Source organism: Caloenas nicobarica, chromosome 5, assembly GCF_036013445.1.
Source record: "Caloenas nicobarica isolate bCalNic1 chromosome 5, bCalNic1.hap1, whole genome shotgun sequence".
Taxonomy (NCBI): domain Eukaryota; kingdom Metazoa; phylum Chordata; class Aves; order Columbiformes; family Columbidae; genus Caloenas; species Caloenas nicobarica.
In genome coordinates this window covers 47,067,286-47,082,608 of record NC_088249.1, presented here as the reverse complement: position 1 = coordinate 47,082,608, position 15,323 = coordinate 47,067,286, and the positions used below count along the sequence as shown (strand labels likewise).

Sequence of the window (15,323 nt, the reverse complement as noted above, 5' to 3'; positions counted from 1 at the left end):
CCCAGTTGCTGGTACCCTTACTGGCATGGAATTTTAGGAGTCTTTGCCTGTGGAAAAGATGAAACTGGACATGAATATGGCAAGGAGGTCAAAGAATTGACACTAGCCTTAATGGGAAAGAGAGTTTCTGTGTAGGCTTTATCTTACGTAAGCATTTATTGAACGTGCTCCTATAAAAGTTAATGATGGCTTACCTGGGATAGTCTATGGACATACACAAAATAATCTTTGCATGCGGCATGAATACCATTTTCTAGACCAACTCTATCTACAAAGTTTGTTTTTTTCTTGTTTATAAATGCTCATGGTCTACAGGTCTGCATCTAGGATGATTTATATATTCCAGCATTTATTGAAGCCAATGTAAGCCAGGTCCCTAGAACATTAAACAATACAGGTGAATAATAAAATTATGCAAAACCGGAAAAAAATATTTCCTCATCAATCAGCAAGTATTACAGTTTATTAATAAAGGATGTAGATACTTGCAAGATACTCACTGCCATGCCTGTCAAGTGCTGGACACAGTAGCGGGATCCAGTTACCACTTCTCTGACTTATTAAATGGCATTAACTGTGTCACTACAGCTTCTTACAAAATGCTACCAGAAATTGTGTGGCATCCTTTGCCTTCTAAACTGTGTAGTGACCATAAGATGCTGAGCGTTGTTCTTCCCTTTCAGCAAAACAAATAAGTGTATTCTTAACATCAAATGCATCAGTGGTCATTGGTTTAATTGAGGATTCATGAGAAGTTTGAAAAAAATAAGCAGGTGTTTAAATATTTTGCTAATTTGGTTCTGAAGTAGTTAAATCTTTGAAATACAGAACCCTTGAGGAGTTGTGCTATTTGTCGTAGTAGAAATTTCTAGACATTTTATATTAACATCTCAAAGGATAGGTAGCATTCCTGTACAGTTTGGTTTGTGAGGATGTGTCTCCTGTGTAGCACTGGAAATATTTTTATGTAACTGCTTACCATAACCTTTTGTGTCATGGCCCCCTGCAGTTCCTTATCAGTGTGCAGCCTGCCATATAACTTTGTTTTCATTGTTTTATTTCATAGGCAGAGCATTTATTCTAAGATATTGCAATGAGAAGCAATACAGAAATGCTATACACTATGTCAACAAAGCAAATATTGGCAAATGCAGTAAGACTCTCATGTTCATCATGTGAGAAATCCAAACCAGCCAATTTCATATCTCTGAGATGGTGAAAATAAATTATTAGAGTCTGAAAAATGATTATGTGTCATTTTGGTCATTTCAGGCATTTCCTTTGTGGAAACTGTGTTCTGGGAAGCATGTTACATTAGTATCAGATGCATGTACACTGAAGCTTTGTGTGATACTAGCCCAAATTTTAAGGATATGGAGTCTGTCTTTGAAATTTAACATAGTTGTACATAACTTGTCCATATCCCCACAGCCCTGCTGCTACAAGTGCCAGTTTTTAGATTCCTTGCCTTGGGCAAAATTAGCTAATGATATTCATTCAGATACAGTACAGTACAAATGGGGCACATTAAATGGCTTAAACTAGGTCAAATTGAATAACTGAATTTATTCTTTTAGTTAAAAAGAGTTTAATCAGCTGAGAGTGCTAGAGTAAAAACATAGCTTAATTAAATATTAATTAGAAGTTTATGTTTTGACCTTCCTTATCTCTTGCAGCAATATTATTTATGTATCTGTTTTTCCTCACTGCAGGTACTATGGGGCGATGTTCAACCATTCTCACTTGATGATGAATTTGATTATGACAATGTGGCACTGACCCCTAAGTTCTCTGAAGCTGAGCTGAAGTCCATTATAGAATTATCTGAAGAGAAGAAAATGGGGACAGATGTCAAGTCAGCATGAGCTGAAGACTGAGTCAAAGACATTCTGTGCAGTACTGTTGAAATAACATTTTTAGGAGGTAAATCTAGCCCTTCATAGTACCCTTATTTAGTGTTTTTATCTATGGGGCAAGTAAATGACATCACTGAGATTTTTTTGTTTTTTCTACTAAGGTGCCTTGGAGCCTGAGTTTGCCTTTTCTTGTACCTCCTCCTAGTCCTAATGAAAACACAGAATAGGAAGAGGGCGCTTGCCCAGAGTTGCTTGTATAGTAGCCCTTCAGCCACAGAGGAGATATTTCCATCCTTTATATATGTCTGTACACTGATTTGCTTAGACATTCAGGTTGGCTAAAGAGGTCTGTGTTTGTCCCTAAACCCAACACGATTTTTGTATAGATCAGTGACCTTTAATATTTTAAGGCCCCAGTGCTCAGCTACTTTGTTGTTTTCCAGGTGGTACAGGGCAGTTGGAAGAATATGTCAAATGACAGCCATAAATTCACTTTTGCAGAAAAATCTTTGAGCGGGGTGAATCCTGTATTGGCTCAGTCTAGGTGTGCTGGAGTAATTGCTCCATAGGACCAAAACAATCTGTTGGAATTCATAGTAGCACTGTGGCTACTCTGGCTTATATTTGGTACTGACTCATTTCCTGACTTGCACAATGCTAGTCCTAAAGCTGCCTTTTACCTAGACCTTTCAGTAGTGTAAATAAGAGCTTTTTGCAGCTGACCAATCTTTCTCTTTCCCTATAACACTTAGATATACAGAGTTATATGAGTGAATAAATCTGGGAATGTTGGGTTTTTCCTGTCCTTTGGGTTACCTCAGTTCTGCAGAGAAATATCTATTCCTGTTTCCAATGAACTTTTTGAGTTCATCAAAATTGATGTGGTGCAACTCCTAACAATTAAAATATGAACTGCTACAAAAGGCCTTCCTCAGAGGAAAAAATAGTGGTCTTATAGTTTAAAGGAACTGGCATTGAAGGGCTGTCAGATTTTACATTTTTTTTTACAGGAGATGATTCCAAATACCAGCTTATGGCTTACACTCAGCATTGCTGAAATACAGTAGACTCTGGGGTTACGTAAAGGTCAGCTAGTATGGCTGGGAGAGAATAGCGTGCACCTCTCACACAAGGTAGTAGGTACTCTTGCTATGAGGTGTTTAGAATTCCTTTTTTTTTTTTCCAGCTTAGTGTAGAAGCTTTGCTAATGAGACTTGTTGTAACATCACAACACTGAATTCTATTTTTTTTTCTGGTATAACTGCATTACTTTAGTTTATTGATCAACATTTTGTCCTTCACCTACTTCCATTATTTCTGAAGTGGGTGATTAACATGATGAATATGGGAAGAGAGCCTGAGCAGATAGACTAGAGACCAAACCACAAGTTTTTTAAAGGCTCTGGATGAAATCCTTGTGGCTCATTGGCTGTTCCATTGTCAGCAATTAATAAAAGCAAAGAAAGGTGTTTTGATACTCCAAAGGAAGTTTTCTGGATCAGTAGTTTTGTAGACCATAATAATGTACCACTGAAATATGAATAGCATTAGTTTTGAGGAATGGTATTTACCTCAATTAGAGGGATATAATTTAAGAGTGAGATTCACCAAAAAAAAAAAAACAACAGAAAAGAAAGTGGTCTTAGACAAGATGTTTAAGGAGACTGATATAAAACTGCAAAAATGTTGTATAGAAAAACTGGTTTGTATAGGACCTTGCTGTTAGCATGTCCAGATGTTAAAATAAACTTCCATCCAGAAGTGTGTTTCTAACATGTACAATCAAAAGGATGCCTTGCTGTAGTTAAAGCAGTTTTTGATGCAATTTACTGGATAGCAGCCTCTGCTGTCATTTGGGATTTTTTTTTTTAATGTGGATTCATTTGAATTCAATGAAGTGTTTTGTTGAACCCAAGATATTTTGAATTAAATGCTTCAGATACAACTGGAATTTTCCAGTGAATTGTTCAGATAAAAATTCCTGAGTAGATCTATTTATTAATTAATCTTCTGGAATACACAGATAATGTATATAAATAGGAGGGATAAGAAGTAAGTTCTGGAGGAGCTCCCTGAGCGAATCTGGGAGGAAGAAATTGAAAACTGCTGTACAAAGATAGCAACATCAGCCTTTAAAAGCCTCAACAGAAAAATAAGGGAGACAACCTCATTAACATATGTATGTATAGCAAAGACAAAGGAAGCTTCAGTCTAAGAGACCTCTGCGTACAGGGTTTGATATCCTGCAAAGAATCAACCATAAACTAAGGTGGAGTTTTGTGGGTTTGTGGAATGATGAATTCAGCAGTTTTTTTCTGTGTTTTATTAGAAAAGTATGAGACCCAAACTATGAATCAGTCCTGTTGGAATCCTGTTGCCAGTAGAGTCAATGAGAAAATTGGTCCAGCGGTTCATAATGATTTTCAGGCCAAATCAGCTCTGGAATCTCTATTTTCTATTCATTTCATTATCAGTTTTCCCCTGTACATTAGGGATACATCTAGCCATTCAGTTCCTTCTCTCATAAGCAAATGATTCTCTTACCAAATGTTCAGAGTACCTGTAATGCTCCATAAGTGTCATTCAATACAGTCATTATATAGTTCCATTTGATACAAAGAAACACTTTGCTGCAGAATACCCCAAAAAATTGGAACTCTTTAGTGACATTCATCTTACTCAGAGAAATGGGGATAATTCACTTACATTTACACTACTCATGAGCAGATTTTGCTCTTTGTTAACAGAAATGAATATCACAGTGGAGATTAGGCAATGTAGGCTACATTTTCTGAACATGACATTTTATTGGCTTGCCCACAGAGGAAGCATATTTTTCTCTTCTCCATTACTAGGTTATCATTTTTAAGAACATGCTTTATGTGCATGTTAAATTTTGTACATGTACATGGAGTCGGTTACCTGGGATTGTTTCAGTGTTTGCAAGGTTGTTTGGAGTCTGAATAATACATATCTTCTCCTCTTCTGGCTTGTGTTCTCTTTAATATTCAATATTTTCAGGAGGGGCTGGTAAGGGACAGTATCCTTTTCTATTTATGGTGTTTTCTAAACATTTTTTGCTGTTTCCCAGAAGAGCTAAAGGAAAACTCATGCATGGAACAAGGAACTTCAAGTGCTACTTGGAACTGACTTAGGGGCTGCTGCAGTAGAGAATAGGATTTTCTCCCTACTGTACTGGCAAAGATTTTGAAATGCAAAATCTCTGATGTTGGTTGAACTTGTTGGAAGTGAAGGCGGTGTGATGCATCGCTCTAATCCCTTTGTATTCATTACTTCATTGATGTCTCAAGTGCAATAGAGATATGCATCTATATCAGCCAGTGAGCTTTTCTATATTAAATTTGTTGTTTACTTGGGTGTTACCAGAAGGATATTGACTGCTTCTTTCCACAGTCTTGATGGATCCTGAGTTATGGGGAGAAACTCCTTGCGTTTTATGGGAAACATTGTAGTCCTTCCACTGAAGCAAGAATCTGAAGGATTGTTTCCTTGGCTGGCTGTGGTGCAAGCTTGGATATTACTAATGCTCAGTTACTCCTTGTGGGTGTAAAAGCAAGAGTCATTATTTGCTGAGATAATGGTTGTGAAAGAATACAACATAAATTTAAGCAATGAAAAGAGATGCAGACAAGTCTGACTGAGGCATTATTATGGTTCTAAATATATTTCTATTAATGAATAAAGGTATTATTATATACACTTGTGTACACACAGTGCCACTGACGGAAAATAGTTTTAGTATGGAGAGTACTCACCAGATAATTCAGAATGTTTTGAGGAAAATGTCTTGGAAACAAATCCCTGCTCTTATGGAAAAGACCCTTTGGCCTTGATTTTCTGCTGCTATGAACTGGCAGAACTCCTATGAGACCATTTATATTCATACAGAGCAGACAGGATCCTTGTATTAACAGTCTTAGCTGAAAGAATACAGGGCCAAATATATTCCAAATTTAACTTTACTGAATATAAAGCTATATATATGACCCATTATCATTACGGGAAAATATTTAAATGCAGAGACAATACAAATGAAATTTAAAAGGCATATGTTTAACTTTCAGTTATGAATTTTACACAAGTAATTATGGAGTTTCTGTAGTGGTGTGTGCTTAGAATATTGGTTTTTGCTTTAACAAAAATATCACATACATTTTCAAGTCCTGTTCAAATAATGAAACTTGATTACATCCATAACTACCAAAGATTCCCACCTCCTTTAAAGTTATTTTTCCCTCTGCATCTTGGCAAAGATTGGAAATGGACTTTGCTTTATTGTGGAATTCTTTTAAAAAGATCTGACTTCCTTTGCAAAAACATACACTTTCTTAAAAAGGCGGACTCTCTCAGTGATGCAAAACTAAATGCAGACGTACAAATAGGACCAAATTTCTACTTATTCAGCAACTTCATATACATCATGATGTGGCTAAACAGCCTCTTAGTATCAAAGTGTCTGCTTGGATAGCAGGCTGATTTGTATCCTGTTGTCGTCTACCTTCAGTTTTACTCAGGAGTCTAAGCAGTACCTTGGTCCTACCCAGGTATGAATTCTTACAGCCCTGCAAAGAGATGGCAAGAAACTCAGGCTGACCAAAGAAGCCGAAGCAGCAGTCTTGTACCAGGTCTCCATGCACACTCTCACCTGCTGAATAGTTTAGCTGAGTGTGGCTATTCTCTTCTTTTCAACAGAGATTTGTATTCGGCTGTTGTGAATGTGATACTCCTGAAGACATGCGGTGGAAAAGTGATAACTAACCTGTTGACTTACTGTGGCTGTGCTGAACAGGCGGCTTACTACCCTCCTTCACAGGCTGCAGCTCAGCCTCGGCATGTTCAAGCACCCAGTAAAGTGAGGAAACCTGTGACACGGGTTCTTACTGGCCTCAGGAGGTGAGCTCCCTGTACAGCAAAGCCAAGCCCTTGTGACAGCAAAGGGCATTCCCACCACAGTGTGCTTTCTTGTGGCGAAGTGTCAGTTAGCACAGGTGGGTGTGAGGTGCCACGTGTCCTGGAGGGGATGCACCCTCTCACTGAAAGGCGGCTGCCTTTGCCCATCTTGGGCACATGCAGTTCTCCAGGTGCTAAATGTCTGCCCATTCCTTGGGAAAACAAGACAGACAGTTTTCTCTGAAATGGTGTTAAGTTGTAGAACATCTCAAAAGATTATGTGTTTGGTAAATTTGTGATTGCTGGCTGTTGGAAGTGACACCTTATGTTTTGCTGGCAAGGTACTGTAAGCCAATGTTGCAAGTGTGTGAGCTGTAAAATGCCATGGAGTTAGACCGCAGTTAGTTTTAGTGCTTGTTTATGGCAAGTCTGAAAGGAGGAAAGCAAGTCTTAAAAGGTACCGTCATTTTTATAGACAGGCTACTTTATTTGCAATTGCAGTGCCCTACAGTTAAAATGGAAATCTATGTTAATGCCTTGTGAAAATGCAGAAATATTTGTCTCATTTACAGCAATTCAAAAAAAGGACAGATAATAAAATCGCTGATCAACAATCTATAAATTTATGTATGTATTTATTTATGTATGTAATTATTTATTAATTTATGTATGTACATATTTTATGTATGTATTTTATTCTGTGGTGTCTTGTTCAGTACATCTATCCGTGTAAACTTTTCAAAGTAATAAACAAAGGCAGATCTGAATAAAATCCCTAAATCTAACTTCACACTGGATTTCAGGTTGTAGAAACTCTCTTTGATCTGAATATTCCCAAACTTTGGGGAAGTAGATTCTCTGCTTTAAAAATCTCTAACCAAACATTTCTCAAGCAACCACTAGGTACTCATGTGGACTACAAAAAACAAAGCAGTCAGGGACCTACCTATATAAAAAGAAACTATGGAATGTAACAATTGGAATAACTGCACTCTACAGGAAGATAATGGTATTCTATAAAAAGACTCTAAAGATAGTAGAACTAAATGGAAGATGATATTTTTCTAGAGACAAACCATACTAAAATATTCTGTTGAATTAATACAATTCTTGAGAACCTTTGAATGCTCAACTGGAAAATTAGTGTAATCATTTTGTAATTCATGTGGATTTACAACACAGTTATCTCTTGAGCCATTAAAATGAGATTAAAAATTGTGTGGAATTCTTCAGCGTATTTTGTGGCAGTACTAGCAGCATAAATTAAGGCTTTAGCTGCATTCTATCATGTTACAACAGATTTTGTTCTTTTATGGCTGTTGTGGTTGAGGACTCTGGTGGCAGTGTTTCTGGAGTGCAGGTGTGTGCAAGTAAGCCTTAAGTTCAGTAAGTTTTCTTGAATGCATCTGCTTTTCTGTCAATATATATAAAACCTTGTAATATACAGTACGATATGCATAATTATTAGAAAGAGGCAAGCACCATTTATTATGTTGCTTATGCTCTGTGGAATAGCTTAGCTGGAGGACAGATTCTACTGATTACTTGGAAGTGTTGACTTTTTTTTTTTTTGCTGCAGATTGCACATTTGTTCTTTGAGAGAGCAATGTTGAAATGCATTTTTTCATTGTCTTTTCCTTATTTTTGTTTTTGTCTTTCCTACGTCAGATTTGCAACTAGCTTTCCTAAACTTGACAAGACACTAGATTAATCCAATTAGCTGCTTTCCTGGTGGATAAAATTTTGAAGTTAAAAAGATGGAAGGCTTGTGTCTGGGCCAGGAAACATCAAGGCACCGTTACCATTTCATACACAAGCTTAGCACTTGCAAAGCTTTCAAAAACAAACAATCAGGAAAATACAAGTAATGGTCAGCCTGCTTACTGAATAAAAATTTAATTCCAAAATGCCTCTGTTTAAGTCAGATGCTTACACTTCAGCTCTTCTGCCCATCAAGGATTCTGTTACTTAACATATTTCAAAATCCAGACTGTCAAAAATACTGACAGCTTGCACTAGCTGAATAGCATTTCCCACAACAAAATTGTGATCCGTTTAAGGCTCTTTGTTTTGGGTTGTGAAACGCTACCTGAATTCCACAGATTTATTTGCTATTCATGAACATTAATAAAGTAAACTGTCCAAAAAATAATGGCCCAGTTGCTATCTTTCTGCTGAGAGCAGGAAGAAGGGAGCTAGTAGGAAGAGAGGTTGGTTAAGCAGCCAGTTATTGTCTGTACTCTGAATGCGGTATTTGTATGAGAATCTTGGTTGTCAAAAGAGCTGGCTGAATAACACCCCACCCCATCCCTAAACCCACATATATGAATGTGCTGGCAAACAAGCTATCCAAATTAAATTGGATACTATTCCAAGGGTAATATTATTCATTATGGAGTGTGTTTTATAAGGTGCTTGCAACTGAGAGTATATACTACTTGGCAGGATTAGGCTCTGATCACAAATGGTCAGATGAGTGTTTATTTGGTACTGCTTGTAGTCCTACACTTACCAAAATTTCGGTTTTGAAATATATATTCTTTTGATACTTTTCACTCACTGCCCCTGAACAAACAGATGAAAGTCATCCTTCAAAGATGATACCGAAAAAACATAACTTGAAGTGCTCTGAACAGAAGTGATGAAATTAAGATCGAAATAAAATTAAGTAATATTAAATTTAGGAAAAACAACTTGCTGAAATCCAGATGTACTAGACTCTGCAAGTACCACAAAGGAAGTTGGTGGAGCTGATTTGCTGAGGTCAATTTAAAAAATCTGAAAAAAATATCAGAGAATATGCTATAGACACAAAATACTGCATCAGCTAGGAGTTTGGTTTGAATAATATCTTCCCTCTAAGACTGAGGTACGTGAGAATGAATGGTTGAACTCTGAAGAATTTTACTTGTTAGGATGCTTATCATCTTGGGACTCCAGTTTTGATAACGGAAAAAAGGGTAGTTCCATTTAGTGATGCAGGTTCAGCCTGACTGTTTTAGTTCCAGAGCATCTCTACAAACTCTTGATTGTACACAGCCTGTGGCAACCCATACATGAAGCATCACTGCTAGCATTTGCAAAAATGAGAAATGATGTGTGGCTGAAGTCATTGCTGGACCACTCTCCATGATCTTTGCCAAGTCTTGGGAAAGGGGAGAGGTGCCTGAGGACTGGAGGAAAGCAAATGTCACTCCAGTCTTCAAAAAGGGCAAGAAGGAGAACCCGGGTAACTCTAGACCGGTCAGCCTCACCTCCACCCCTGGGAAAGTGATGGAACACCTTATCCTTGGTGCCATCTCAAGGCATATCAAGGGTAAGAGGGTCATTAGGGGCAGTCAACATGGCTTCACCAAAGGGAAGTCATGCTTGACCAACCTCAAAGCCTTTTATGAAGACATAACAAGGTGGATAGATGGTGTCAGAGTGTGGATGTTGTCTACCTTGACTTCAGTAAAGCATTTGACACAGTCTCTCACAGCATCCTCACAGCTAAACTGAGGAACTGTGGTCTGGACGATCGGGTAGTGAGGTGACTGAAATAGCTGAAGGAAAGAAGCCAGAGAGTCGTGGTCAATGGAGCGGAGTCTGGTTGGAGGCCTGTATCTAGTGGAGTCCCTCAAGGGTCAGTACTTGGACCAGTACTAGTCAATATATTCATCAACGACTTGGATGAGGGAATCGAGTGTACTATCAGCCAGTTTGCTGATGACACCAAGCTGGGAGGAGTGGCTGACACGCCAGAGGGCTGTGCTGCCATCCAGCGAGATCTGGACAGGCTGGAGAGTTGGGCAGGGAAAAATTTAACGACATATAACAAGAGAAAGTGTAGAGTCTTGCATCTGGGCAGGAACAACCCCAGGTTCCAGTATAGGTTGGGGAATGACCTATTAGAGAGCAGTGTAGGGGAAAGGGACCTGGGGGTCCTGGTGGACAGCAGGATGGCCATGAGGCAGCATTGTCCCCTGGTGGCCAAGAAGATCAATGGCATCCTGGGGTGTATTAGAAGTGGTGTGGTTAGTAAGTCGAGAGAGGTTCTCCTTCCCCTCTACTCTGCCCTGGTGAGACCTCATCTGGAATATTGTGTCCAGTTCTGGGCCCCTCAGTTCAAGAAGGACAGGGAACTGCTGGAGAGAGTCCAGCGCAGGGCATCAAAGATGATGAAGGGAGTGGAGCATCTCCCGTGTGAGGAGCTGGGTCTCTTTAGTTTGGAGAAGAGGAGACTGAGGGGTGACCTCATTAATGTTTATAAATATGTAAAGGGTGAGTGTCACGACGATGGAACCAGGCTCTTCTCAGTGACAACCAACAGTAAGACAAGGGGTAATGGGTTCAAGCTGGAACACAAGAGGTTCCACTTAAATTTGAGAAGAAACTTCTCAGTGAGGGTAACAGAACACTGGAACAGGCTGCCCAGGGGGGTTGTGGAGTCTACTTCTCTGGAGACATTCAAAACCCGCCTGGATGCCTTCCTGTGTAACCTCACCTAGGTGTTCCTGCTCTGGCAGGGGGATTGGACTAGGTGATCTGTTGAGGTCCCTTCCAATACCTAACATTCTGTGATTCTGTGATTCTTTGATTCTGTTATTCTGCTTTTCTGAACAGTCTAGTTGCATTACAATTTCACAGTAAGATAGGAGAGTAGGCTTTTTTTCCTGCTCTTTTTTCCTTCTCTTCTTTTACGTTTTTCTCCTTTCCTTTATCGGTCTTATATGCCATGCTGTACAGCAAATAACATAATATAATGCAGTATACAGAGAACAGGATATGGTGTTCCTACATTTTTCAACAGGAAAAGGGAACCTTCTCCTTACTGAGAGCTGAAGAGGACATTGAAACCCTTTGGTTGGCCACTTGTCAATTTGAATAGATGTGTACTGAGTTAAGCCTGTATTTTAATGAAGCATTTGTACTACCCAAATCAGGGAGCTGTAATAATTTGGAACAAAACTCAGTTCATTCAACTTCAAAATAGTCTGTCTTTTCATCACTATTAATTCCTCTCGATACTCGCATCCCACTGTAGCTGTGTCAGAATCAGCATAGCAAACACACAGACTCTCACTGTTGTCTCTTTTAGCTGGGCTCATGTATAATGCTTCCAGTTCCCTGGAACATGTTCAGGGCGCTGCAACTTACGAAGAGGCTCCCTGGAGTAGAATGGGTTTTTTAAATTTATTTTCTGTTCCAAAACCTGCCTCCATGTAACCCTGACTCACCCTGTCCTCCCGAAAGGAATGGCTAAGGGAGAATTCCAATGCGTAGACTAATTGCCGCTTGTTGGTTTAACTGAGTGTTCGATTTTGCTTTTCAGTTCACCTTCCCTAACCTTCCTTTTCCAGACATAATTGTACTTTGGTGCCAAATACTGATCACACAATAATGTGTGTTTCTTCAAACCACTCCCATCTTATTAACATTCAGAAAGGTGTTTGTTGATGTATTCAGTAGGAGGGGAAACTGATTGTTACCTCACAGTAAAATTTCTCTGTTTTAAGTGTGAATTGTTTTAAGCACTCTGGAGTTTTCTGTGACCTCTAGCTAGTGTTTTTGTTTCTTTGTTTGTTTTGTGTTTTGTTTGTGTGTGTTTGTTTTAAATTATGGTTGATACAATCTTCTAGAAGAAGGGGAGAAAAAAAGTACTTTGCTGGCCTAGTTTCAGGTAACCTTTAAAAGTTCAAGTGGACTAATTACACGTAAATGAACAACAATGTTTATAAAGCTTCCTTTGAATCCCAGAGGGGAAAATTCATAGCAAATCAATTAACTTTCCACATGAAAAAATAGCTCATATTGCTAAGCTTTTCTTGCATAGTTTCTTGATTATGTTTGGAAGCAAATTGCCTTGATTACCTTTGACAGGAAGGAAAGCCTTTTAATTAATTTAATACATGCTATAGCAGTGCTAAATTGTATCATGGAACAATTAAGTGGGCCTTCACTGATATTTTTGCCCTGTTGAAAATGGATATTGCTCACTTAGTGAGTCATACTCTTGCTGGGTTCACGCAATTATCGGTTCATTGCAGAGCATGTGACATAAAAGCTATTAAGGCCTTTTATATAGAAGAGAGGCTAAATGGAGTAAACAAAAAGCCAGTTTCGGTGAAGAGTCTGAAATGTCTCCTCTGGTCAAAAATTTGGATAAATGCGAGCTAAACTTCAGCGTCTGTACCCACATGGGACCGAATCAGACTCCTGTTCTTTCTGATTTCTTAGAGAAGAGCCAGCTGGTGAGGGATTTGTTTATAAAAGGAAGCTAGTAACTATGGTTGGGGAAAGACTCAAGATGGGAGAGGAAGCTTTCTTGCAGCAGTGTGAAGGCAAATCTGTGCTAGAAATGAATTTCAGAGGTGCAGAATCGTGGCTGTGAGTGCTATACCACAGGACTGCTGTGTTCTGAGCTAGTGCATCCTACATTATTTAGAGATTTAATTTAATTAGAAATCTTAGATTTAATAACTAGCATTTTGAATTGTGACAGAATTGGGCCATAAAACATCAATATGCAAGGAGCACTGTCAGATGCACTCATTAGCTTGTGTACCAGTAAAAATATTTAGTATTGACCGGAATGGCAAAGGCAGTAACCAGAATAGCTGCATGACATTGCCTGGCATTAAGTAGAGAGGTGCAATTTACACCACTTAATTCAGTAAGGATTGACTTCCTTGAGGATAGGTTTCAAATCTGCTTGTGTCTCACTGAGAGCTAACTCAGCACCTGCTGTCCCTGGTTCCATCTGTTTTTTGCCAGTCTTTTGGGCCAACTGGGGGACTGTAGCTCCAATGACTTTGACTGCGATGATCAGGCTTAACTGACTGAATGCAGTCTGTAAATGTATCTGAGAAAGCAAATGTATTTGTTTTCCATGCTGCTTGTAAAAACACATATTTGCTTTTTGCATCTGTGGCATGGATGGTCCAATGTAGCCCTCTACCTTCCCATCAATAGGGATTACGGAAGAATTTCATTTTATATTATTTGAATTTATCTTTCCTGTCATCACAGATGCTAAACATTTGTGTACCTTTTTAGTTCTCTCAAGTGAAAAATAGCAAAAATAAAATATGCATTCTCACTACTGTATTTTGAGTGCATTAAAGGTTCTCTTTTTAATGTTTAGCCTTCTTCATCAAGAGAAAAAAAAAAATCTCATCTTGTTGAAAAGCAAAGATAGATGATTTGGGAACTCTGTTAATGCTGGGATCAACATCACAGTTAGCCAAGACCTAACCTCTCTGAAAGATGGAAGAGTGTGTCAAAGATGATTGAAAATGTCACTGATCCATAAAGGCAATCATGCATGTCTAATCATTTCCACTGTAAGTGGAATGTGATTTCCAGTGGGGATACTCTAGGAAAGATGTTGCTTGACAGTTTCAGCAAAAATACTAAAGACAGCATTTTTAGAAAAGAAAGCACTGATCTATTTCAGTTCTTGACTTTTCCACTTAGGATCATTAATTCCTAACTCATGTTGTGCCCCATGAGAAAAACAGACCAGTAAGATATGCCTAAGTGTACTGCTAGCTGACTCACTTTTAAGAGACTAATGAGTGATGGGCAGGGTTTAAGGGGAAGCCAACAAAGGGAGAGAAGAAAGGTCACTAACTAAAATTTTTTTTTTCTTTAACAAGAAATATTAAAGGAATGAGAGAAAATATGTGATTCAGTTTGGGAGAAATGGGATTATAAGAACAATACATGGCTTGCTGATCATCATGTAAAATTTCCAAAATGCTCTGGGCACTGTTTCCAAGTACCTAAGTCCACAATAAAAAAATATTTTTGTTGGGAAGAAATTATTTACCCTTCTTTTTCTTTTTTTCCTTTTCTTTTTATTTTTCTTTTTTCTTCTTTTTATTTTTCTTTTTATTTTTCCTTTTCTTATTTTTTATCTTTTTCTTTTTCTTTTCTTTTTTCTCTTTTTCTTTTTCTTATTTTTTCTCTTTTTCTTTTTCTTTTTTCTCTTTTTCTTTTTCTTTTTTCTCTTTTTCCTTTCCTTTTCTTTTTTACCTTTTTCTTTTCTTTTTCTTTTTCTTTTTTTTTCCTTTCTTATTTTTCTTCTTTTTTTTTCTTTTTTTTCTTTCTTATTTCTCTTCTTTTTTTTTCTTTTTTTTCTTTCTTATTTCTCTGATCTAACAGGAAAAGGAGAGCAATTGTATTGCCACCGTAAAAGCAAATCCCAGTGCAGAGCACATGGTGGCAGTGTTGCAGCACTGCTGAACGGCTGTTGTGTGGCTCTTACCCAGGCAATATTCATTTACTGAGCAAAAATAGGTAGATACAAGAGTGCTGCTTTACCTAGGAAATATTATGCTTGTACATGGTAGCACTGATTGTTTTTTTCTATTAAAATAGAGAGTAAGGTATAGGAAAAATACTTTTTTCCCTTTCTGTTCTCTACTCGTATTATTTGCATGCATCCTAAGCACTGCTACAGTTTAAGTTTTGCAGCAATAATGTAGCTGGTATTGGAAGAATATATGACTAATTAGTATAATTCCATAAAACCAAATACACCTGCCTCAGAGGAGCACTTAGGATAATAAA

The 15,323-nt window shown here is 38.1% G+C and overlaps 1 protein-coding gene across 4 annotated transcripts in view; it reads left to right on the top strand.

Moving 5' to 3' along the window:
* IFTAP (intraflagellar transport associated protein) overlaps positions 1–7,367 on the top strand; it is a 61,277-nt gene extending 53,910 nt beyond the window's left edge. For 2 of the 4 annotated variants that reach the window (XM_065636786.1, XM_065636783.1), the window contains exons 7-8: positions 1,713–1,923; positions 4,948–7,367. In XM_065636786.1, coding sequence (XP_065492858.1) covers positions 1,713–1,865 — 153 coding nt within the window. In that variant the 3' untranslated portion in view covers positions 1,866–1,923; positions 4,948–7,367. Of the gene's footprint in view, positions 1–1,712; positions 3,762–4,947 lie in introns of those variants that run through there. The other 2 variants (XM_065636785.1, XM_065636784.1) reach the window with 2 other exon arrangements.
* The last annotated feature ends 7,956 nt before the right edge of the window (positions 7,368–15,323 follow it).